A 23,009-nucleotide genomic window follows, 5' to 3' on the forward strand; every position below is an offset into this window, starting at 1 on the left:
GAATAATATTGTGTCCTCCAGTGCCTGGACTCGACTGTACTCGGCAAATTTTCAGAGTCTAAAATGTCAGAGTCCGTGTCAAGTCAGAACTCACCCGAGTGCGTGACAAGTCCAAGTTCATTCAAAATTGGACTCGAGTCCGAGTTCGAGTACCCCAACTCTAATGCTAACTGTGCTCGCCACTTCTCACACACACGTCCCAGGGAAAAGTGTCAGGAAATAAAAGCCGATAGACCTTTAATGCCCACAGAACGGAGGGAGAGGGAGAGGGAGAATGACACGACCACACTTAAACATGCTTTTTATAAAGCCTCTAAAAGCTAACGCGCCTCAGTGATTGCGCCGCACAGGTTTGCTCAATGTCAAGACACAGCGCCAGTGGGCGTTTCTTCCCATTTGAGAGGTACACAACCATTAAGATATAAAAACTAATTCTAATGAGCCAAGAGCCAGAGAAAGTATTAAAAACACTCAACCTGTCACATATAGTTAAGAGACAGACAGGTAAACAGACAGACAGCACTGAAATATAATGTTAAGAGACGACAGCACTGTCAGGTTTCTCTGAGCTCAGACCAGCGTTTGCAGCATTATGATGTTCGTTCTGAGTCTGTGAGCAGGACATGATCAGAGATGGGCAGAATATTAATTAAATGAATTATTAATGAAACAATAGCAAGCATTGCCAGAGCGAGGAAATACGTTAAAAAAGAAAGAACTATAAAAACAAAATAAATAGATTATAATTAAATAATTAAATGACAAAAATTAATAAATGAGGTAAATCCAATAATATAAATAACTGATCAGTCAAATGACAAATACATAAATAACTAATGATTATAAATGATCATGAAATCAAGTTTAAAAGGAAAGAAATAAAACAACACCAATGTCTGGTTGCTTTCTTAAGTAAAACAGGTTGTTATCGAAACTCTTAGATCCTTCATTCCTCCTCTTAATCATGTATGAAAACACTGGATTACATAGACTGATTAAATGCAAGCAATGATCATGATCAAAACATACTCTGAAAAGCTTGTGTGATCAGGTCGTACTCTTCCTTCTACATGCTCTTTAACAGAACAGCTCTTCTCTGTCGAACCGCATACCAGCATCAGTTGAGAGTGTGTGTCTGACGTTGGATGAAAGCCTTACGACAGTCGAGTGTCTCACAAAACAAACCAATGTACAAGAGTCTGATGAGAAACACTCCTGAAACTGTAACTAATAAAGGTGCTTTCAAATGAGTCACAGTGGCCCCAATATTGATCCAAACCATGCGTCCCACTCAGAGGAGAAAAGACATGATCCGTATTGAGTTTAGCTAAATCGTGCACTGCTCTTCCAGTGTTGTCTGGGATATATGAACATTAACAGTTGCATGTTCCTCCCTGGGAGGCTAACAGAATATCAAGAGCCATTCGCTTTAGTAAAACAAGCTTCCTCATTACATGCACTTCTTCTGCAATGTCAGCAACAGAACTAAGGGACCGTTCGGTATTTATGGAAGGGGCCACCGGAGGAAAATAGGGGAGGGTCATGTCTTTTTATTCTTTGTTGAGGGGAGGGTCATCCAATTTTTTTTAGTCTAGGGGGAGGGTCACCCAACTTTTATATTCATGAAAACAGCAACATTTCAAAGTGGCTTGTTTGGTGCTATTTTTTTCCATTTAGATCGATGTTGATCTCGCGTTATCAGCCCCCCTTCGATATCAGATGGGTCTGACCCAACAAAAATCCAGTTTGGCGCTGTTTGACAGTGCGCGCGCACTTCAGTTCGCGCTTAGAAAAAGTGCATCATGTCAGAACAGAATGCCAATGAAATATTTACCCGGCAAAGCTTTAAAGCACGAGCAAATAATGAACTTTTGTGATTGCGAATAAGTGCACAGTGTCCTGTGAGTGTAACTCTACCACTGCATTAACATGTGATGTGAACGTAGGCCTACGTCGAGTTTTACAGTATTGGGACTGAGGCGCATACTACCATATTTTAGTTTCCATTCTTATTTTGTTTCCACGATGTGTAAGATGTAGGGCTACCACATCTTTAAATTACTATTAGATTTATTTAAGTTAACATAAATACGTAGACCTACACCACAAAAACTAGTTGAGGATAAATTCGTTAAACTTGGGCGATTCCAGTGTTATGGACGTGACATTTGCAGTCAATACGTGAAATATAAATTCTCAGAAAATGCATTTAATACCAATATTTTGAAACGTCTGAAAGGAGTCAAGACATTAGAAAAATATCAGTCTACACATGCGTTTTATATTTAATATGAGGGAAATACACATGTGACGTGACACAAAAAATCTTTAACTTTTAGGTGGCAAAATATTTTTTAGTAATTCTATAAATTACACTGTGCAAACCAAAAGAAACCCACCGGATGAATAAAGATCGGCCTCCACAGAACATAACATATCATTTTAATTTTATTTTTCGTGGTCGCATTTATGTGAAAAAACAAAACAATGTTACGGGCGTGACAGTTCTCCATTACGGACATGACTGCTCTGAAAGCGACTTTAAAAATTTCACAGAGACCTCAAACAGAAAGCACAAAGCCTTTCTTTAAAGTGAATTTCGTTTTTTTTATTAATTGTATCTTAATTTGAATCAATGTTTTATCTGGATTTAAATAGCCTAAGAAGTAAATATAGTAGAAAATAGATAATCATGACACGGAGGCGCGGGCGAGAACTGGACTCGTCTCATAAATGAACCGAAACTCAGCGTAAGGTATGCTACTTGCCTCACAGACCTGAGAAATATATAGAAAGCTTGAAATGTCTACTTTTAAACAGAACAATTCAAAACGAAGGAAAACAGACTGCTTTCTGCTTATGAAATGTGCATTTCTCTCTGGCGCGTTCTGAGAAGATCGCGACGCATCGTCAACTTCATCTTTGCAGTCGACACAGAAAACACGTGTTTATTAATAAACAATTAAAATGTCTCCTTGCTATATTTGACATATTCATAATAATTACTTTTGCCGGTTCTTTGTGACAGCTTTTAGATGCTTTGTTGGCAGCGCCACCCACATGTTGAACGAGTCACACCGCATCAGCACCAAAAACATGATTTTTTTCAAATCTAAAATCAAAAATCGTGATACGAACCGAATCGTAGGTTTGGTCTATCGTTACAGCCATAGTAAGATGAGAAAGCAAGAGTTTATGGTTTTAAAAAACAAACAAACAATGGCTATCTGAACATCTTTGCCAAGCGCAGTACAGAAGTAGGCTAATCAATAAATTATCGGGGAGGGTCATGCCTTTTTTCACAATCATTTTGGAGGGTCATAGAAAAATGTATTGCTGGCGAAGGGAGGGTCATGTCTTTTTTGACAACAGATCTCAAAACTCCTCCGGTGGCCCCTTAAATAAAAAACGAACAGTCCCTAAGTGCAGTTTTGCTGTGTCCTCAAACACCAAAGGTGGCCTCATGTAGTGCCTGTACTTCATTCTGTACATTGATCATATTTTCAGTTTCAGAGATTCAATTCTCGATCTGTGTCATGATTAAAAGATGTTTCACATAATCCTCTCCTCAGACATTACTCACATTGCCAGTAATAGAAGCCAAATAACATCCTTAAAATCTCTTACAAAGGAATAGATAAGCTTTGTTAACACAAACTAAGTGTGTGTCATTTGAACAACGAGTGTTTCGATTTCTCATTGTTAGAAGAGTTGTCACATCTGGAAAATTCACACATCTGGCTTAGACTTGCTCACTACATTCTTCCCTTTGTAGCAGTATGAGTTAACTCGTAACAAGCTGGCGTTCTTTTGGCCAATCACTGCCACAGGCTCCCCCCACAAATACAGGTAGTAGTCCCCTCTGACTGCCCTCTTGCTCACTGGTGGCGGAAGTGCGTCATACTTCCGGGTCACTCACTCCGTGCATTGCTCTGCTCTGCTACAGGTTGTGATAGATGTGACCAGTAAAGGAAAAGGAACACGGAGGCAGCAGGCTACTGCAAATGTTTAGGGGTTTATTTCCACAGAATGGGCTTACAAAAGTAAAGCAAATGTTGACCCAACTGAGGTAAACCACACATACCAAAAAATAAAATAAAAAACAAACAAACAAACAAAAAACATACAATAAAGATGAGTCACTGCATTTGCCTCTCAAACATTTACAGAGGTCTAAGGTCTACAGGACCTGTTCTCTCACAGAACACTCCTCCATCACACAGAAACAATTAATCAATTTATACATTGGTGTCCAGCACCAATTAACACAAAAAGGGGGATACAAAGACATATAATGGCCATTACACACAATAAACAAATATGAAAACATCAAATATACATAAACAAACACTTCAAATAATACTATGAAATAACTTCACTTAATAAATGTACTTCTTATACATAAACAACAAAAAGAAAAGCGAAATAGTCCTTGGAGTTCCCCCGGAGCAGAAACCAGAATGGTCGCGGCCCGATCATTGGCCGGAACCATATATATATATGTCCGATGTTTCCACCCGAACCCCCCTTTGATGGTGCACCAGCTCACGGGACTCCGATGTAACAAACAGACAAAAAAAACGGTAAGAATAAACTCAAACTAAACGTTAAAGAGTGTGCGCACTTAACTCCAAACGAAAGTTTAAATAAAGTTTATTAAACCAAATTAATGTTGTTGTGTATTCTTTGTTATAAACAAAATCCATTTAATAAAAAGAAACAAACTAACCTGACCCAGGCTCACCAACATCCACCACACAGGTAAAGTAGCGACTCTGCTGTCTCTGAACTTATTCCATTGGTATCGGCTGCCGTTATGTTTACTATGCATTGAACGCTCACAGATCTCCGGTTGGCGGGCCAGTCCTTCACTCCGTCGTTCAACGCATTCAAAAGCGGATGTTATTGAAATCTGCCTGTACTGTTTGTATCCTTTGAGCTGCCTCCTCCTGGATGATACAAAACGCTGCTTGATCGGTATGTAGGATACATGGTGTAGGATTTATCTGTTTGATTTGGGGTTAATTCACTTTTTTTTATAATAAATAACAGGAACCGGACTGGTTCAACTGGAGATTGACGTCAGCCGCAGAGCATTTATTCAGTAGCTGCTGTTTTGCCTGGATTGCTGTTTGTTTAACGTGTATATTGAACATTGTACCAGTAACTTTAACGTTATCTGATTGCTGCAAGTCCGTCCTGGAGTGTTGCTTGCCTAACGTGCATATTTTGAACAGTGTATCAGCAACTTTACTCGATTGCGCTGCCTACCTGTCCTGGACGGCTGTTTCCTCATGTGTGTTTTGAACATTATGTACCAACAACTCTAACGTTACTCGATCACTGCACAGCTGTCTGCATAACGCAGATTTTGAACATTGTATCACCAACTCTACTCGATCGCTGCATGCCCGCCCTGGACAGCTGTTAATGTGTACGTTTTGAACATTTATATCAGCACGGCCATACAGTTGAATGTGTGAGCCTCCAGTTTTACGTGGGCCAGTATTTTAAACTGTTTGAATGCAGCTAAAGGCTCTTTACAGTTATAATTTGGTTAAGAGGTTTATTTTCCTTTTCATTATTTTGTTTTCAATTTAGCTAAAATTTGCATTTTTGTTTGTTTGTTTCTTTATCAGTGACTTTAGTTTCTCATTAGATAAACTAATCCAGTTAATGCATTTATATTTTGTCTTATTCTGTCATATTACTGCATTTGTTTTTTCCTTGGCCAAGGTCTCATTGTACTTTAATCCATATTCATTATTTTGTTTTTCTTGGTTTGAGAAGTGTTTTAGAATTTATGCCTTATTTTTCTAGTGTACTGCCTTCTGGAACCATTGCTGGTTCTGGCAGTTTGGTTATTTTGTGATTAAGATTATTTCAGTTTGCTCTTTTCATTTAAATATTATATTGACTGTCGAGTGAATCCCCTCTTGATCGTGTGTGTTTGTGTCCGTTTCAGTTGCTGAGAGCCAAGGTTGGTGTCCGGGTGGTGGTGTCCCCTTCCTGCGTGCTGTGTTGTCTACCTTTTCTTTTCTTTGCTGTGTTCACTGTTGTGTTTTTCAATGTTTGTGTGTGTTCACGTGGGTGACTTGTCCTGGGATTCTTTCCTGCCTTTGTGACTCCCTTCTCCTCCACTGGTAAGCCTCGGCAGCAAGTATGAATGTGTTCTAAATTGTGGTTTTAAATTATAGAAATAAAGTTTGTTGCCCATTTTCAAAATTGAACCGTCTCTGGCTGAATTGTATGCGTACCTGTGTGTCCTTAAGTTAGGGTGACCACCCGTCCCGCGTAGCGCGTGCGCGTACAGCGTTTGAAGCCCAATTCATGCGTCCCGCAAATTGAGACCGTGTCACGCATAATCAATGTTTGCTCATCCGTAAAACCTCTAGGTTGAAAAATCCTCGAGCCCCAGGCAGCCAAACGAACATTACTTGACAGTTCAGCACGCTACTGCTGCCACAGCCACACCCTCCCCTCAACTGAACTGCTGACTAGGTTGTTGTCATGACAGCGCACGCACGCGCATAACAGACACACTGGGAAGTAACTTTTAGATGCGCGCGCGCTTTCAATTCCAACTCGAAAAATGGAGAAAGAGAGTCAGTCTGAGGCACTGCCATCAATTAAAAAGAGAAGGTGTGCGTACAATAAAGTCTGGGAAAACGAATATTTGTGGCTGAGATGTGTTGAGGGGGATAGCGAGAGGGCGTTTTGCGACCTTTGTAAAACGTCCTTCTCAATCGGACATGGAGGGGAATACGATGTCAAACGACACAGACTCACGGAGACTCACAAGAAACGTGTCCAACAGAAAGAGACATCCAAATCTATGGATGCTTTCCTCCGACCTAAAAACGACTTTCTAGCTGACAAAGTGACTGCTGCAGAGGTGACGAGTGTGTATCACACTGTCCAACACGCTACGCCATCATATCGAGCAGGAGATTGTGGCACAAAGCTAGCCCCAACGATTTATCCGGACTCGGACATTGCCAAGAGGATGGCCTGTGGTCGGACGAAGGCAGAAGCCATTGTCACAGATGTGCTTGCCCCTGCCTCTGTCGAAGATTGCTTGAAAGTCCTCAGAAGACCACTGAATGAGCAACGAGAGGCAACAACCAAAGTTAAAGTTATGTTCATGCCATGGATGTAACATTGTTGTGTATTAAACAACCGCTATAAAGCCAGAACAATCTCTGTTACCGTAAATTATACGCTTATCTCTGTAAAGCTGCTTTGAAACAATCTAAATTGTTAAAAGCGCTATATAAATGAAGATGACTTGACTTGTGTGTTAGCTATTTGTCTAACGTTAGTTAGCTAATCATCTTCTTCTACTACTGGTATGTTCAAAAGTCAACTTTTCCTTCAGTTCACTGAAATTGCATCAGTAGCTAACGTTAGCTAACATAATGCTGCTCATCCGTGCCTTCGTGAAACCAGGCTCTGTGTATCCTTACATGATTGTGAGCAACATTTCACTATTCGTTATCTCTTAAACTAAACAAACAAAAGCAACTATAATTTTTGAAAATGTATAAATATTTCTATAGATAATATTTATATAAAATCAATAATGATCAAAACAGTAAAGCAGTATCTTGTATTTTTATAATAATCTGTTTTTAGAGAATCTCTTTTAAGTTCATCCCAATGATCCCATCTGTGTGTGTGTCTCCACAGCCCACACGCCATTCTTCTCAGTGGCTTCAGATGCCTCCAATCATGGGACCACCAAGCTCTTCCCACTGTCAGTGCGTTACTGGACGCCAGACTTGGGAGTACAGACGAAGGTCCTTGATTTCTATGATGACAGTGATGAAACATCTGCTGCGATCCACAACCAGATAGTCACCAAGCTGGAGGAAAACGGACTGGGACTAGACATGATATCTGCGTATTCAGCTGACAATGCTAGTCTGAATTACGGGAGATACAACTCTGTCTTCCAGAAACTGAAAGAGAACAACAATTGCATTTTGAAGGCAAACTGTGTGGCCCACATCATTCACAACAGTGCAAAATACGCAGGAGATCGGCTAAATATCGACATCGAAAATGTCGTCAACAAGACCTTTAGCCACTTCTCCTCATCTGCCAAACGCATTGAGGAACTTAAGTCAATTTACACCTTTGTGGAGATAGAGTACCAGTCCCTGATAAGACATGTGCCCACAAGATGGCTGAGCTTGTGGCCTGCAGTGAAGAGGCTTCACGACTGCTGGGCTCCTATCAAGACCTACTTTCTCTCATTGGGAGAGGACCAGTGCCCAAAGTCACTATGGCGGCTGTTCAAGGATGACCAGGATGGTGAGGGCAACCCCCTTGATCTACAGGTAATTAATTTTAATTGCACTCAACTTTTTTTTTTCATCTAAATATTATTACATGAAACAGGGATTAGAAAAATGATGATAATGCAAACAGTGCCAGCACACAGGATCATTGACTCTCCTTACTTCTTTTAGGTTTACCTGTCCTTCCTCAGCAATGCGCTGAAGATTTTCCACGACACTGTGCTGGTGCTGGATAGGCCAACCAATGTGTATTTTGGAGCTGGAGCGAGAAGATGGGACTGTCTGTGAGCTCTACGATATGATGTTCACCCCTAAAAACAAAGCTACAGCAGCGACAGAGTGATGGTTTCTTTGGGGTCCAGACGGGTGTACTCCTCCAGCAGTTTCCAGACAGACAGGCAGCTGTGCTCAGAGAGGACATGTGCAACTTCTACCAGTCCTCTCTCACCTACCTGGAGCAGCGCTATGACTTCTCAGACTCCAACTACCAGAAGAAAGTGGCTAGCCTGGCACTAAAGAAGAGCCCATTCAACTTCTCTGATCTCTGTGAAGCTGTAGAGGTCCTGCAGCTTAGCAAGAAGTTGGACATGGATGCGCTATATGATGAGTATTGTGTCGTTCTCCCACACCAACAGGCCATCGTGCAGTCTGGAGCTCCAGTCGTGGAGAAGTGGGCCACCTTACTCAAACACACACACACACCAAACATGACAGCATTAGCTTCTTTCCTCTTGAGTGTACCAATCACCAATGCTTCAGTGGAGAGGGTCTTTTCACTGATGACAGGATGCTGGACGGACACAAGGAACAGATGTTCGGTAAACCTCATCAAGTCAGAAGTCCAGGTGAAGAGCAACTTCACATTCAGTTGCAAGGACTTCTACACTTATGTAGTGAAAGAGAAGGTTCTCCTCAATGCTGTACGCGCCAACAAGAAATACAAGTTCAAGAAGAAACCTGAAGGTAAGAAACCTAGTTAAGACCCCATTTGTCTAAGATGAAGTTTGATTGATTTTAAACATTGGTGGACTGTCTACAGGGGTGCAAATGTGTTACTTTTAGGAAACAGTAGACTTTTAGGTCAAAATATGTCATTGTTTTGCATAGGATTGTATCTTGGCACCTTTTTGTATAGTTGTCACCTTGTGATGGTGATGGGTTTGCACTCCTCTGTCTATACTGGAAAACCATTTGGAAGCTTATCATAAAAATGAATGTTGGTTTAATTCTGTCTCTTATCTTTCTTCCTTATTTGATTCAGATGCTGGTGAAAAGGTTTGAGTCATAAAGGTGTCCCCAAAGTCCTAAAGTTGTCCCCAGAACACTGAATAGTTCTTTTTTTTTTCCTGCACCTGCCTTTACTAACACATGCAAGTTCACCATCCTTCCTCCACCTTCTCGTTCCGTGAACCTCTGGAGTTGTGAGTTAAGACTTTTTTTTTTAAACTGTTCCTGTGGTGTTGAGCAACTACAATTCCTGTTGATCCTATAATTTTATATTATAATTGATTTAAAGTGAATAAATTGTAATGAAAAATTAAATTAAATAGCTAAAGTAAATCGTAAGTGGATGTGCATCTGTCAATTCATTGAATGTTCAAAATATAATTAATCTTTATTTAGAAAAAAAATACACATTGGTTGGCCTATTCATGAGCATAGATCAGCAATTACACATGTTTAGGGCAATAGGGCATTATTATTATACCATGTAAGGTGGTATGTGCTAGAAATGGGTAAACCACTATCAGTGAGTCTGCCCGTCGGGTGGGGGCACCGCCGCGCCAGGCAGTGTCCCACATTGTCCCTCAGAAACATACCCCTTGTCCCCCCTTGGGCTTATTAGCAGGTGGTCACCCTACCTTAAGTGTATTAGTAATATTGCAATTAGGAAATAAAGAAAATCATTCTCTGGGTGAAAGTCCCAGGGTGGCGTAGTCGGTGTTTTTGGGGCAGGTTCCACCTAGACTATAACCTCCTCTGTTTTTGTCTGCTCTCGCGCCGCCACAATCAAGGCACCAGGAAGAATTCACTTATTCCCTCCAAATTTCACATTAAGACAAACTGATATCTATAATCAGTGCTGTTGTATGCAGTCAAATGCCATGAACTATAATGTTGAAGGGTTAGTTCACCCAAAAATGAAAATTCTGTCAGTAATTACTCACCCTCATGTTGTTCCAACCCCGTAAGACTTTCGTTCATCTTCGGAACACAAATTAAGATATTTTTGATGAAATCTGACAGCTGTCTCACTTCTCCATAGGCTTTCAGAGGGACTGAAACTCGCCGGCCCAGAGTAGTTATTAAAAACATCGTTAAAATAGTCCAAGTGACTACAGTGGCTCTACATTACGTTTATCATGCGACGACAATACTTTTTGTGCTGAAAAACAACAAAAATAACGACTTTATCCAACTATTAGTGTTCTTCAATGTGGGCCTCTGACGAGAGTTCACGGGAGCGCCATGACGCATGCGCGAGAACTGAGATTACGACGTTCTTCTTCTACTACTACTTGTTACTGGCTGCTCACTCTTTAGGAGTATTACCACCATTTACTGTACAAGATGACGTCCCGACATTGCCGGAAGTGCAAAATGGTCTGTTTATAAGCAGAGGAAGACGCGCGCTGTAGAACGAAGAAGAAGAACGCCGTAATCTCAGTTCTCGCGCATGCGTCGTGGCGCTCCCGTGAACTCTCGTCAGAGAGTCCACTATGGTTTAAAAAAAGTATCTTAACAGAAAGATGGTATTGACATGGTGCAGCTGTGACCATAGGAATATTGACATTGTTTGTCTAAAATATAAAAAAATGTACCAGAGAATGTGTGGTAGTGCTGCATTCACCACAGGCAGGGAGATGAAAAGGGGTCCTCAGGGATATAGCTGACCATGCTATTTCCTGATTTAAAGAGCTTTATGAAAAAATCTGACGGAGTTGACAGAAACTGAGGACACAACTTTAATAGGCTGATTTTTATAGAAAATATTGTTTGATGTTCACTCCATGCATTGTTTTTTATATTTATACCCCTTATTTTTTATTTGATATATATGTTTTCATAATTGTAGAGCTTTTTAAAAGTTTTTTGGGATGGTTAATATTGTGACCTCTTGCTGAGGACAAGTGCAATAACATGGACCTTCTAACCACAGACCATACATTTAAACAAATTTTCCCCAAAAAGATCAAAAGGGTTATTCTAAAAATCAGATAGGTATATAGAATTCCTTTAGATTTAACTTTGTAAGTATGTCAATCATGATGAATTTCAAGACAAGACAAGAGCAGATTACTTTGATATGAAACAAAGTCTCAGCTTTCAAATTCTGTCAATTTTATTACAAAATTCAAACAAATACCACTCTATAATTCTCACACCAAGCTTAACTGAAAAGTTGGCAGCGCTGCTAGTGCTAAGCAATAAAAAAAAAACTGTATTTCAATGTGTCAATGCTGTTTATTAAGTCTAGATCAATGTGAATGGACACATGACACTTTTAAATCTATATCAATCAGTATTTCATAAAGTAGTATTTACTAACCGTGAATAATGACAATGTGGTGTTGCTTGTTCCTCCACTGAACTTGAACTGTCTTGAGCAGAAGTTACTTTGAAACTCCTTTAAACGTGCATTTTTATAAAGGACTGTGGAGTTGTTTTCTTCAGAACTCAAACCTGTTAAACCACAACTTTTTCAGAAAACTAACCGAACCAGTTTTTGAAAAGGAGTTGTGACTTTTTTCTTTAAACGCCTGGACTTGTGGCATTGCCTTCGAAGCTTTTTCCTGTTGTTGTTTTTTTGTGGCCTGATTTCAAAGCCCTCGGAGACTCTAGGTTGTAGCTGTGATCTTGTTTTGCATATATAGCAGTTGAAGCTGCATAACTATGATCCTCATGATTGATCTCCACTGTTACAGCAGTGTCAGCTTGACAGATGTCATTGTTCTCATTGGCATCTTCAGTCAGGGTGGCATTACTGTAACCAGCGGCAGATTTCATGCTAAGTTGGCATTTGTCAACTGGGGAATCCTCTTTATTTTCCCCTGACACTTTGCACAACAAAAGTGAGGAGCCACTCAACTCTGTATTATTACTTCTAAAAATCTTGAGTCTTACCTTATTTTTCTAAACTTTTGCAGGTTCGGACAAACACTTCCTGTTTAATGTCCCGCTGGCAGTGTTTCAGAGCTCCGTACGTAAAAAATGCAGCGGTTCATAGAGTTTTATTTTGAACTTGGACTTAAGTATAAAGAAATACGGACAGTGCTTAGTTCAAGGAGTTCAGTAAAGTTATTCACAGATCTGAACTTACCAGATCAATAAATTGTGAGCTAAATGTTGTTAAAACTCAAATGACTCCTATTTCCAATCCGTAGATGACGAGCTACAACCTCATTTTCCTCAAAAAGAGCCTTATAATATAAATCGATCTCCATGAGACCGTCTTGTTTCTTGTTTAGGTGTTTACGCATGTTTCCATACAAAAAATAAATAAATAAATATATATTTATTTATTTATTTATTTATTTATTAATTAGGGTTGCCTACTGTCTCGAATTAGCCGGGACGTCCCGTATTTTGGGTCTAATTTATTTGTCCCGTACGGGACCTCCCTTGTCCCGATTAAGTAGACTGTTACGCTGATCTAACCACTAACTGATACAACAGCAACACGACACTTGAGAATGATCACGACACCGCATCATCCAATCACAGCCCACACTCACGCGCATCAGACCATTCGAATAACAAACTCTAAATTGAGAATTAATTATTCTTTTGGGACAAATTATTGTTTGATTTGACAACAGAATTCTGTTCGATTTGCGAATTCAGAATTAAAACAATATTGTTTTCTGTGTAATGTGACTTTTTTGTTACCTTAAAATTCGTTTTAGAATTAAATTGTACATAAATAGGTTAAGCAAAACAAATGTGTTTATATCTGAGAAAATTTTAAAAGGTCCTGAAAGGACATACACTGTGTGATAGTACAAATATTTTGAGTGTCCCTTATTTTCCTGTAAAGAACCACGATTGTCCCGCATCTTTCTTTTCTGAAGTTGGCAACCATTATATATATACACTCACTCTCTCTCTCTCTCTCTCTCTCTCTCTAAGAGTAGAATAAGGAGGTATGGCAAAATTTTCATACTGCATTACATAATTTCCCCACAATTTGCTTGGTTTTCATAGACAAACCCTTCTGTTACCAGGTAAAGCAAACTTTGTTTTAATGGTTACTTTATTGTTAATCACAAGGTTCAAATTTAGTCATCTGTCTAGTTTCAATTCCCAAATGTGTTATTTATACACTCACACTACCAAAGCAAAAGGGGTATGGCAACACGATATACAGCATTCAAAAACACAGGACAGAACGTTTTAGTACATTGTGTTACAAGGGAAGTAAGGTTAGATGTTAGAGTTAAAGGAACCATATGTAAGAAATGTATTTCAATTAATCATAAAATGGCCCTGATATGTCACTAGACATTAAAAAATCATGTTCATTTCAAATACTTATATCACTGACAACAGTAGTCCGGCCAGGATATTGTCATTTAAAAGTGAAGTTGCAGCGCTGAACTGATGTTGATGTTGTCATGTTGTGTTTAGGCCTGATGCTCACCCTCCATCTATCTACCAATCACGAAGTCAGTAGTGTTTCGGCATCCGGGTTGCCAGCTCTGCTCTAGTTACCACAGCTGCAGCTAAAAAATGTCTAACGTTACGAAACCTAAAAGACCTCGTTATGAATCCGAAATACGCAAAACATCTCTCATGAAGCATAAACATAATTAACAGAAAAAAAAACTTACTGTGTACGACTCGTCACTTGCCATTGGAAGCTCCTTGTAGCAGCCGACGTTCCTGCTGGATCCTGCAGCCTGGCAACCTCGAGTCAGGGGGGAGGGGGAGGGGATACACCGCTCTACAGTAATTTGAAAGTGATTGCAGTACTAGTTTTGGCCACAATCTTACATACGGCTCCTTTAATATTAGTTTGATTATACAGTTTACTATTTTATCTATTAAAAATCCACACACTGTTCAGTCGGCTCGTTTGGGGCCAAATTTATTTATATTTTTGATACATTGTATTTTTGAAATATAAAACTATTGATTTTATTTGGATGAATTTGTCTGCCTTTTATCAGATTTTCCAATAAGTTATAATTTCTATTTGTGCTGGTGTAGCTGTTGTAGACAGGCTGTTGGAACACTAAAGACACAATAATCTGATGTTGCGTAAATAAAAGACAAACGGGTCTTCCAGAGGAAAAGGTTAAAGCTTGTTTGAGGCTAATTCTTCACATTCATGAGCAATGCAAGCACAGTTCAGCAGTGCAACACCTCCACTCCACCCCTGATCTTATCAGACGCTTGGGTGTTGGTGAATCTTTTTGTACTAACCAAAGACGAAAACAAACCATTTTCAGATGCTTTATTACTAGTTTTGGAGTGTATGAAGTGGATGTGTGTATTTTATGTTTGTTTATAGAGCTGTGGTGGTGAGTGCCAGAATGACTCTTCCTCTTTCTCTAATCTTTCTGCTCTTGACTTCTGGTGAGTCACAGTTTTTTTTAGAGCTGTAAGCTTTTTTTAATTTATTTTTTTAAGCTGCTGTCCGGCAGTCAGAAACACTCTCAGATCAAGTTCAAGTTACTTTATTTGTACCCGAAGGTAGATTTTGTTTGCAGTAGAGTCCTCATACACACACATGGAAAACAAAGGAGCACATATCACACATCATTCAACTTAAGACAGTAAAAATTAGGAAATGGCAACAATTAAAAACTAAATTTAAAAGTAAAAAAAAAAAAGTTCTTACTGGTCCAGATTAAATGAATACATACATAAAAGCAAAGTAAACACCTGTGCAAAATATAGCTATGACTTATTTCTCAGTGTAATGGCTGCAGGGACAAAATGTTTTTGTGTCTTTTTGTTCTACACCTGGGGATTATAAACCTACACCCAGAGGGTAGAAGCTGAAACTCTGTGTGCAATGGATGGGAACTGTCATTTAAGATTGAACCAGTTATGCGCTGTACCTGTTTTGTGTACAAGGTCTCCACATTAAGCTGTGGCTCACCAATCAGCCTGCTAGACCACTTTACTATTTGGTTGAGTGAGTTTTTATTTTTCAAAGAGAGGTTCCCAAACCAGGCTGCTAGCGCAAATGATAAAACTGATTCAATAAAAGCGTGGTAAAAGAGGGTCATGATGGATTTGTCAATGTGAAAGTGACTCAGTTTCCTCAAACAGAACAGGCGCTGATGCCCTTTTTACACGCAACTTCACAGTTAGTTTCAAATGTGAGTTTGGAGTCTATTATCGTCCTCAGGTATTTATACCTGTCAATCAGACACTGACATTGGACTGGTTGACATATAGATATAGTATAAAGAGTATAAAGACAGGGTTGAATACATTAAAGACAGACAAAACAAAACTGCCGTCCTCAGACAGCACATTTTACATTTACATTTAGCAGACGCTTTTGTCCAAAGCGACTTACAATTTAGGACTAAATTAAGCGACTCATCGTGAAGAGGCAAAAACTATGCATGAAGTGCTCAAAATACGAAGTTCAGGCATTGTTCAGAGTAGCATAAGCCAGATAAGGGAGGATTAAAGGAAAAGGAAAGACAAAATGTTTTTTTTTGTTTTTTAATGTGGTTAAGTGCTCACGGAAGAGAAGGGTTTTCAGCTGTCTTTTGAATGTTGCCATGGATTCTGCATTCCGGATGAGGGTGGGGAGAGCATTCCACCAGCATGGAACTGTGAATGAGAATGTTCTTTAACCCTCTGGGGTCTGAGGGATTTTTGGGGTCCTTGAGATGTTCTGACATGCCCTGACATTTGTGCTTTTTTCAGTTGCTTATAAACATATTAATGGCAAAGGTATAATTACACTCTATTTAGCACAAAGAGGGCTACCATAATATGTGAGCAACATGCATGTACATGTTTGTATTTTTGAGAGAATAATGTTTATGCATGGTTATTGAAAAAACTAAAAACTAAAGTTTCTGAAATAAGGCCACAAAACACATACTAAATATGTGACAATAAGACTTTTGACTAATTGATGTCATTGCCTAGAGTTTTTTCTTCAAAATGATGTGAAAATCATCCTGCCCTTATCATTCACATAACACAATACATTGATTTAAATCTTGTAAAACACTTTTTGTTTGTAAAGACAATATGTGCAAGGGGCGTCAACCATTCAACAGCATCATGCATATGTAGTGGTTCACACCTCAGGAGACAATGGGGCCCGCATACTTAATGAGCCATTCATTCAGGTGTGTCACCTATAGCCACAAGAAAGAATGCAAGAGCTATATATATATATTTTTTTTTTTTTTTTTTTTTTTTTTTTTTACCAAATTAGTTCACAGTTGAAAGCATTTCAATTTTTTTTTTTTTTTTTTTTTGCACAAATTTTGCTTGCAAATTGTATAATATCCAAGGAAAACATGTCTAGTAATTGTGCAGTTAATTCTCATACTGTATTTTCAGTTTTGGAATATGTATCCTCTCCCCAAATTTGTCAATAATAAAACACAATAAAAATTATTTAAAGAAAAGGCTTATATTTACCTTTTAAAATTTGTTTACATCTACCTTGTAAATATATTTTTTTATTAAAAAGGTTACAATTACAACATCAATTGAAGTGTAATCTTTCTTTGTAAAAACTAAAGTATACATTTTATCATATATATTTCAAAGTTAAAGGTGCCGTAGAATGGATTATTTTATTATTTTATAATGTTTTCTGGGGTGCCCTTATAATGTTAGTATGTTTTTTAGATCAAAATTTGTTACAATTTAGAAATAAAAGGCATATTTCCTAGCCTGATTTCATCACCTGATTTGAACACTCTGTTTGAGGGGGCGTGGCTGCTGTGAGACTTCAGTGTTGTTGCCCACTGCTGTGATTGGCTGACAAGCTTGCATATGAAATATCTGGCATTACATGTAGAGCTATCTGGAAAACTTTTACTATTACAGCTTTTATACGTTTTTACTATTACAGCTATCGGGATTAACGAATCATGAGAAATTTAAGTATTTAGATCTATTCCCATCACATAAAAGGTTGCAGTGATAAGCATTGAGCAGATGACAGCCTGTTGATCGCGTGAATGAAGATCTTATCACTGCAATGCGATTTACTGATGCATAAACAGTGTTGAACGACTTCGAGAGAAAGATTATCTGTCTGAACTTGAACAATTACACATCAGAAATTCACATAACCCACTGGTTCTCCAGAGGCTCGGATGAAGGAGCTAAAGAAATACTTTTGTGTTCATTTGTACATCCAAACACTGAGCAACTGCCATGCTTCGTTTGCTCGTTTGCAAGCCACGATGTCTCTCGAGGAAAAAACAATATCGCGCTGGATCTAGATAACACAGTGTAAATTATCGTTAATAAAATCACTACTTACCGCTTGCGGGAATATAACGTTAGTTGAAATTGCCCCCTTCGTCCGTTTGAGGCGCCGAGAGATGCCTGGCTGTTTGATATTGTTCCAGGTTAGAAAAACAGTCCGTGGTGAAATGGGCAGAGCAAACTAACAACTTCGAATTAAACTGTAGCGGTATCCGATTATAGATAGATAGATAGATAGATTATAGATAGATCTGCCATTTTCCCTATGATCCTCGCTTGTTTCTTCACCTGCAGAACTTCTGATGATTCGGCTGCGCAGTTTCGCCTGGCACTGAACATGGGCTGGCATATGCAAATTTTTGGAGGCGTACATATTAATGATCCCGACTGTTGCGTCACAGTCGGTGTTATGTGGAGATTCGCCTGTTTTTCAGGGGTGTTTTTCAAAAACGAGATTTAAATAAGAAAGAGAAAACTATGGTGTTTGAGACTCACTGTATGTCATGTCCATGTACTGAACTCTTGTTATTTAACTATGCCAAGATAAATTCAATTTCACATTCTAGGGCACCTTTAAGGATTCATTACTTCGAATATAGCCTACATTAACAAAACATACTATATTTAACATATTAGCAAAAATTGGCAAACAAAAGCTTATTTGAGGTGGCAGATATTTTACAGTAAAAATTTGTAATCTATCCAAAACTAATCAACGAAATGTTGTCTTTCATATGTCTGTAACATCGGTCTTTCGTTTTTATTATAAGGAATAAATGTTAATTTGCAGTTTAATACGTTGCTTATACAAATACATTTTATTTCAACACATTTCAGTTGTGGTAAACAGCGCATCGCTGCCGTTCATTCATTCACACAGAAACGCGATTTACTTGAGAATGAAAAAAAACTTACTACAGTATTCCATCCGTTGCTCCTCGAAATACCAGCACTTCTGAGGTACGTTTTCCATTATTATTATTCCTCACAGCGCTGCGAGACAGTGTAGACAACTACACTTATCATCTGAATAAACTTGATGTGTTTTCTCGAGCTGATATGTGGGCGTTCACAGTTTGTATGGGATCGTCTCAGTCATTTGCGTTTGAATAGCGCGCGCTCTCCGTGGGCGGGGCCGATAAAAACGTAATGAGCTGAGATGAGCTCGACTGGAATCGCTCTCTTTTAATACAGATTTCACAAGATGAGAATATTGTTTTTTTATATAAATTACTTCATTTAAAAGAAGAGAATTCAAGCTTCATGCCTGTGTGTCTGTATGCCTCTTTGACTGAGTATTCGCTGAGTTATTGTTCATTTTCGGACGCGTTTCAGAATGGACTTCACTGGCAGAGAGAAGGCAGAACTCGCTTCGTGTTTATTTTTCTTTATTTGGCAAAAAGCACAACACTTTGTTTTTATTGTGAGTATACACAAAAATAATACACATTTAACAGAATCGATTGATGTATGAAACTCCTATGGAAAATCAAAGTCAACAGAGTATTTATGAGTTTCTTTTACACTGATTAAAAAAAAGCGAGCTGGTATCGGCGGCGATACCTCCGACCTCAGGGGGTTAAAAGAAGAGAATTCAAGCTTCATGCCTGTGTGTCTGTATGCCTGTTTGACTGAGTATTCGCTGAGTTATTGTTCATTTTCGGACGCGTTTCAGAATGGACTACACTGACAGAGAGAAGGCAGAACTCGCTTCGTGTTTATTTTTCTTTATTTGGCAAAAAGCAAAACACTTTGTTTTTATTGTGAGTATACACAAAAATAATACACATTTAACAGAATCGATTGATGTATGAAACGTGTTTGTAATATCAAAGTCAACAGAGCAAAATGAATCTCTTTTGAACTGATAAAAAAAAAAGCGAGCTGTTATCGCCGGCGATACCGCCGACCCCAGGGGGTTAAAGTGATTTTACCAGCCTGCAATCTGACAGACAGATTCATCTGGGGCAAAAACAGACAGGCTTTAAAGTTCCACAGCGGTTTCAGTCAGTCCGCAGTGATTTAGTCAGTCCTCAGTGATTTCAGTCAGTCCGCAGTGATTTAAGTCAGTCCGCAGTGATTTAAGTCAGACCGCAGTGATTTCAGTCAGACCGCAGTGATTTCAGTCAGACCGCAGTGATTTCAGTCAGACCGCAGTGATTTAGTCAGTCCGCTGTGATTCAGTCAGTCCGCAGTGATTTCAGTCAGTCCACAGTGATTTCAGGCAGTCCGCAGTGATTCTGGTAGTCAGCAGTGATTTCAGGCAGTCCGCAGTGATTTCAGTCAGTCCATAGTGATTCAGTCAGTCCGCAGTGATTTCAGTTCAGTCCGTAGTGATTTCAGTCAGTCCGCAGTGATTCAGTCAGTCCGCAGCGATTTCAGGCAGTCCGCAGCGATTTCAGGCAGTCCGCAGCGATTTCAGGCAGTCCGCAGTGATTCAGTCAGTCCGCAGTGATTTCAGTTCAGTCCGTAGTGATTTCAGTCAGTCCGCAGTGATTCAGTCAGTCCGCAGCGATTTCAGGCAGTCCGCAGCGATTTCAGGCAGTCCGCAGTGATTCTGGTAGTCAGCAGTGATTTCAGTTCAGTCCGCAGTGATTCAGTCAGTCCGCAGTGATTCAGTCAGTCCGCAGTGATTCAGTCAGTCCGCAGTGATTTCAGTCAGTCCGCAGTTATTTCAGTTCAGTCCACGGTGATTTAGTCAGTCCGCAGTGATTTCAGTCAGTCCGCAGTGATTTCAGTCAGTCCGCAGTGATTTCAGTCAGTCTGCTGTGATTGTCAGTCCGCTGTGATTTCAGTCAGTCCGCAGTGATTTCAGTCAGTCCGCAGTGATTTCAGTCAGTCCGCAGTGATTTCAGTCAGTCCGCAGTGATTTCAGTCAGTCCACAGTGATTTCAGGCAGTCCGCAGTGATTCTGGTAGTCAGCAGTGATTTCAGGCAGTCCGCAGTGATTTCAGGCAGTCCGCAGTGATTCTGGTAGTCAGCAGTGATTTCAGTGCAGTCCGCAGTGATTTCAGGCAGTCCGCAGTGATTCTGGCAGTCAGCAGTGATTTCAGTTCAGTCCGTAGTGATTTCAGGCAGACCTCAGTGATTTCAGGCAGTCCGCAGTGATTCTGGCAGTCAGCAGTGATTTCAGTCAGTCCGCAGTGATTCAGTCAGTCCGCAGTGATTTCAGTTCAGTCCGTAGTGATTCTGGCAGTCCGCAGTGATTCTGGCAGTCAGCAGTGATTTCAGTCAGTCCGCAGTGATTTCAGTCAGTCTGCTGTGATTCAGTCAGTCCGCTGTGATTCAGTCAGTCCGCAGTGATTTCAGTTAGTCCGCAGTGATTTCAGTTAGTCCGCAGTGATTTCAGTTAGTCCGCAGTGATTTCAGTCAGTCCGCAGTGATTTCAGTCAGTCTGCTGTGATTGTCAGTCCGCAGTGATTTCAGTCAGTCCGCAGTGATTTCAGTCAGTCCGCAGTGATTTCAGGCAGTCCGCAGTGATTCTGGCAGTCAGCAGTGATTTCAGTCAGTCCGCAGTGATTTCAGTTCAGTCCGTAGTGATTTCAGTCAGTCCGCAGTGATTCAGTCAGTCCGTAGTGAATTTCAGTCAGTCCGCAGTGATTTCAGTCAGTCCGCAGTGATTTCAGTCAGTCCGCAGTGATTTCAGTCCAGTCTGCAGTGATTTCAGTTCAGTCCGTAGTGATTTCAGTCAGTCCGCAGTGATTTCAGTCAGTCCGCAGTGATTTCAGTTCAGTCTGCAGTGATTTCAGTTCAGTCCGTAGTGATTTCAGGCAGTCCGCAGTGATTTCAGGCAGTCCGCAGTGATTCTGGCAGTCCGCAGTGATTCAGTCAGTCCGCAGTTATTTCAGTTCAGTCCATAGTGATTTCAGGCAGTCCGTAGTGATTTCAGGCAGTCCATAGTGATTTCAGGCAGTCCGCAGTGATTTCAGGCAGTCCGCAGTGATTCTGGTAGTCTGCAGTGTTTCAGTCAGTCCACAGTGATTTCAGGCAGTCCGTAGTGATTTCAGGCAGTCCGCAGTGATTTCAGTCAGTCCGCACTGATTTCAGTTCAGTCTGCAGTGATTCTGGTAGTCAGCAGTGATTTCAGTTCAGTCCGTAGTGATTTCAGGCAGTCCGCAGTGATTTCAGTTCAGTCTGCAGTGATTCTGGTAGTCAGCAGTGATTTCAGTTCAGTCCGTAGTGATTCAGTCAGTCCGCAGTGATTCAGTCAGTCCGCAGTGATTTCAGGCAGTCCGCAGTGATTTCAGGCAGTCCACAGTGATTTCGGTAGTCAGCAGTGATTTCAGGGCAGTCCGCAGTGATTTCAGTTCAGTCCGTAGTGATTTCAGTCAGTCCGCAGTGATTCAGTCAGTCCGCAGTGATTTCAGGCAGTCCGCAGTGATTCTGGTAGTCAGCAGTGATTTCAGTTCAGTCCGTAGTGATTTCAGGCAGTCCGCAGTGATTCTGGCAGTCCACAGTGATTCAGTCAGTCCGCAGTGATTCAGTCAGTCCGCAGTTATTTCAGTCAGTCCGCAGTTATTTCAGTTCAGTCCGCAGTGATTTTGGCAGTCCGCAGTGATTCAGTCAGTCTGCAGTTATTTCAGTTCAGTCCGTAGTGATTTCAGGCAGGCCGCAGTGATTTCAGGCAGTCCGCAGTGATTCAGGCAGTCCGCAGTGATTCAGGCAGTCCGCAGTGATTCAGGCAGTCCGCAGTGATTCAGGCAGTCCGCAGTGATTCAGTCAGTCCGTAGTGATTTCAGTCAGTCCGCAGTGATTTCAGTCCAGTCTGCAGTGATTTCAGTCCAGTCTGCAGTGATTTCAGTTCAGTCCGCAGTGATTTCAGTCAGTCCGCAGTGATTTCAGTCAGTCCGCAGTGATTTCAGTTCAGTCCGCAGTGATTTCAGTTCAGTCCGTAGTGATTTCAGGCAGTCCGCAGTGATTTCAGGCAGTCCGCAGTGATTCTGGCAGTCCGCAGTGATTCAGGCAGTCCGCAGTGATTCAGTCAGTCCGCAGTTATTTCAGTTCAGTCCATAGTGATTTCAGGCAGTCCGCAGTGATTCAGTCAGTCCGCAGTTATTTCAGTTCAGTCCATAGTGATTTCAGGCAGTCCGTAGTGATTTCAGGCAGTCCATAGTGATTTCAGGCAGTCCACAGTGATTTCAGTCAGTCCGCAGTGATTCTGGTAGTCAGCAGTGATTTCAGTTCAGTCCGTAGTGATTTCAGGCGGTCCATAGTGATTTCAGGCAGTCCGCAGTGATTTCAGTCAGTCCGCAGTGATTGTGGTAGTCAGCAGTGATTTCA

The 23,009-nt window shown here is 40.4% G+C and overlaps 3 protein-coding genes across 8 annotated transcripts in view; 2 read left to right on the top strand and 1 right to left on the bottom strand.

Moving 5' to 3' along the window:
* LOC309496529 (uncharacterized protein) overlaps positions 1-23,009 on the top strand; it is a 259,879-nt gene that overhangs the window by 174,185 nt on the left and 62,685 nt on the right. The gene's annotated exons all lie outside the window — the stretch shown is intronic.
* Positions 1-23,009, bottom strand: part of LOC309496526 (stonustoxin subunit beta-like) — a 114,006-nt gene that overhangs the window by 10,752 nt on the left and 80,245 nt on the right. The window contains exon 1 of one of the 2 annotated variants that reach the window (XM_082166517.1): positions 11,854-12,014. The exons of the other annotated variant lie outside the window; for it this stretch is intronic. The gene's annotated coding sequence lies outside the window, so the exon portion shown is untranslated. Of the gene's footprint in view, positions 1-11,853; positions 12,015-23,009 lie in introns of those variants that run through there. 2 annotated transcript variants of the gene reach the window in all.
* LOC309496956 (uncharacterized protein) lies at positions 3,978-9,801 on the top strand. 5 transcript variants are annotated; one of them, XR_014205296.1, is made up of 6 exons: positions 3,983-4,761; positions 4,845-4,977; positions 5,966-6,143; positions 7,690-8,342; positions 8,475-9,266; positions 9,565-9,801. XR_014205296.1 is itself a non-coding variant. In XM_082167152.1 (5 exons), the coding sequence occupies exons 4-5, from the start codon at positions 8,723-8,725 to the stop codon at positions 9,582-9,584; spliced, it is 564 nt and encodes a 187-aa protein (XP_082023278.1). In that variant the 5' UTR covers positions 3,978-4,977; positions 5,966-6,143; positions 7,690-8,342; positions 8,475-8,722; the 3' UTR covers positions 9,585-9,801. The 5 variants fall into 5 exon arrangements, 1 of the variants encoding a protein (XP_082023278.1); XM_082167152.1 differs by having other exon boundaries at positions 3,978-4,977; XR_014205293.1 differs by lacking the exon at positions 4,845-4,977 and having other exon boundaries at positions 3,981-4,583; positions 5,966-5,980; positions 7,711-8,342.

This window comes from Leuciscus leuciscus (assembly GCF_965113295.1).
Source record: "Leuciscus leuciscus genome assembly, chromosome: 4".
In the NCBI taxonomy this organism is placed as follows: domain Eukaryota; kingdom Metazoa; phylum Chordata; class Actinopteri; order Cypriniformes; family Leuciscidae; genus Leuciscus; species Leuciscus leuciscus.

Coding starts and splice junctions, on each gene's coding strand:
- LOC309496956 (XM_082167152.1), top strand. CDS start 8,723: ATGTGCAACTTCTACCAGTCCTCTCTCACCTACCTGGAGCAGCGCTAT. Junction 9,267..9,564: donor GTTCAAGAAGAAACCTGAAG/GTAAGAAACCTA, acceptor TATTTGATTCAG/ATGCTGGTGAAAAGGTTTGA.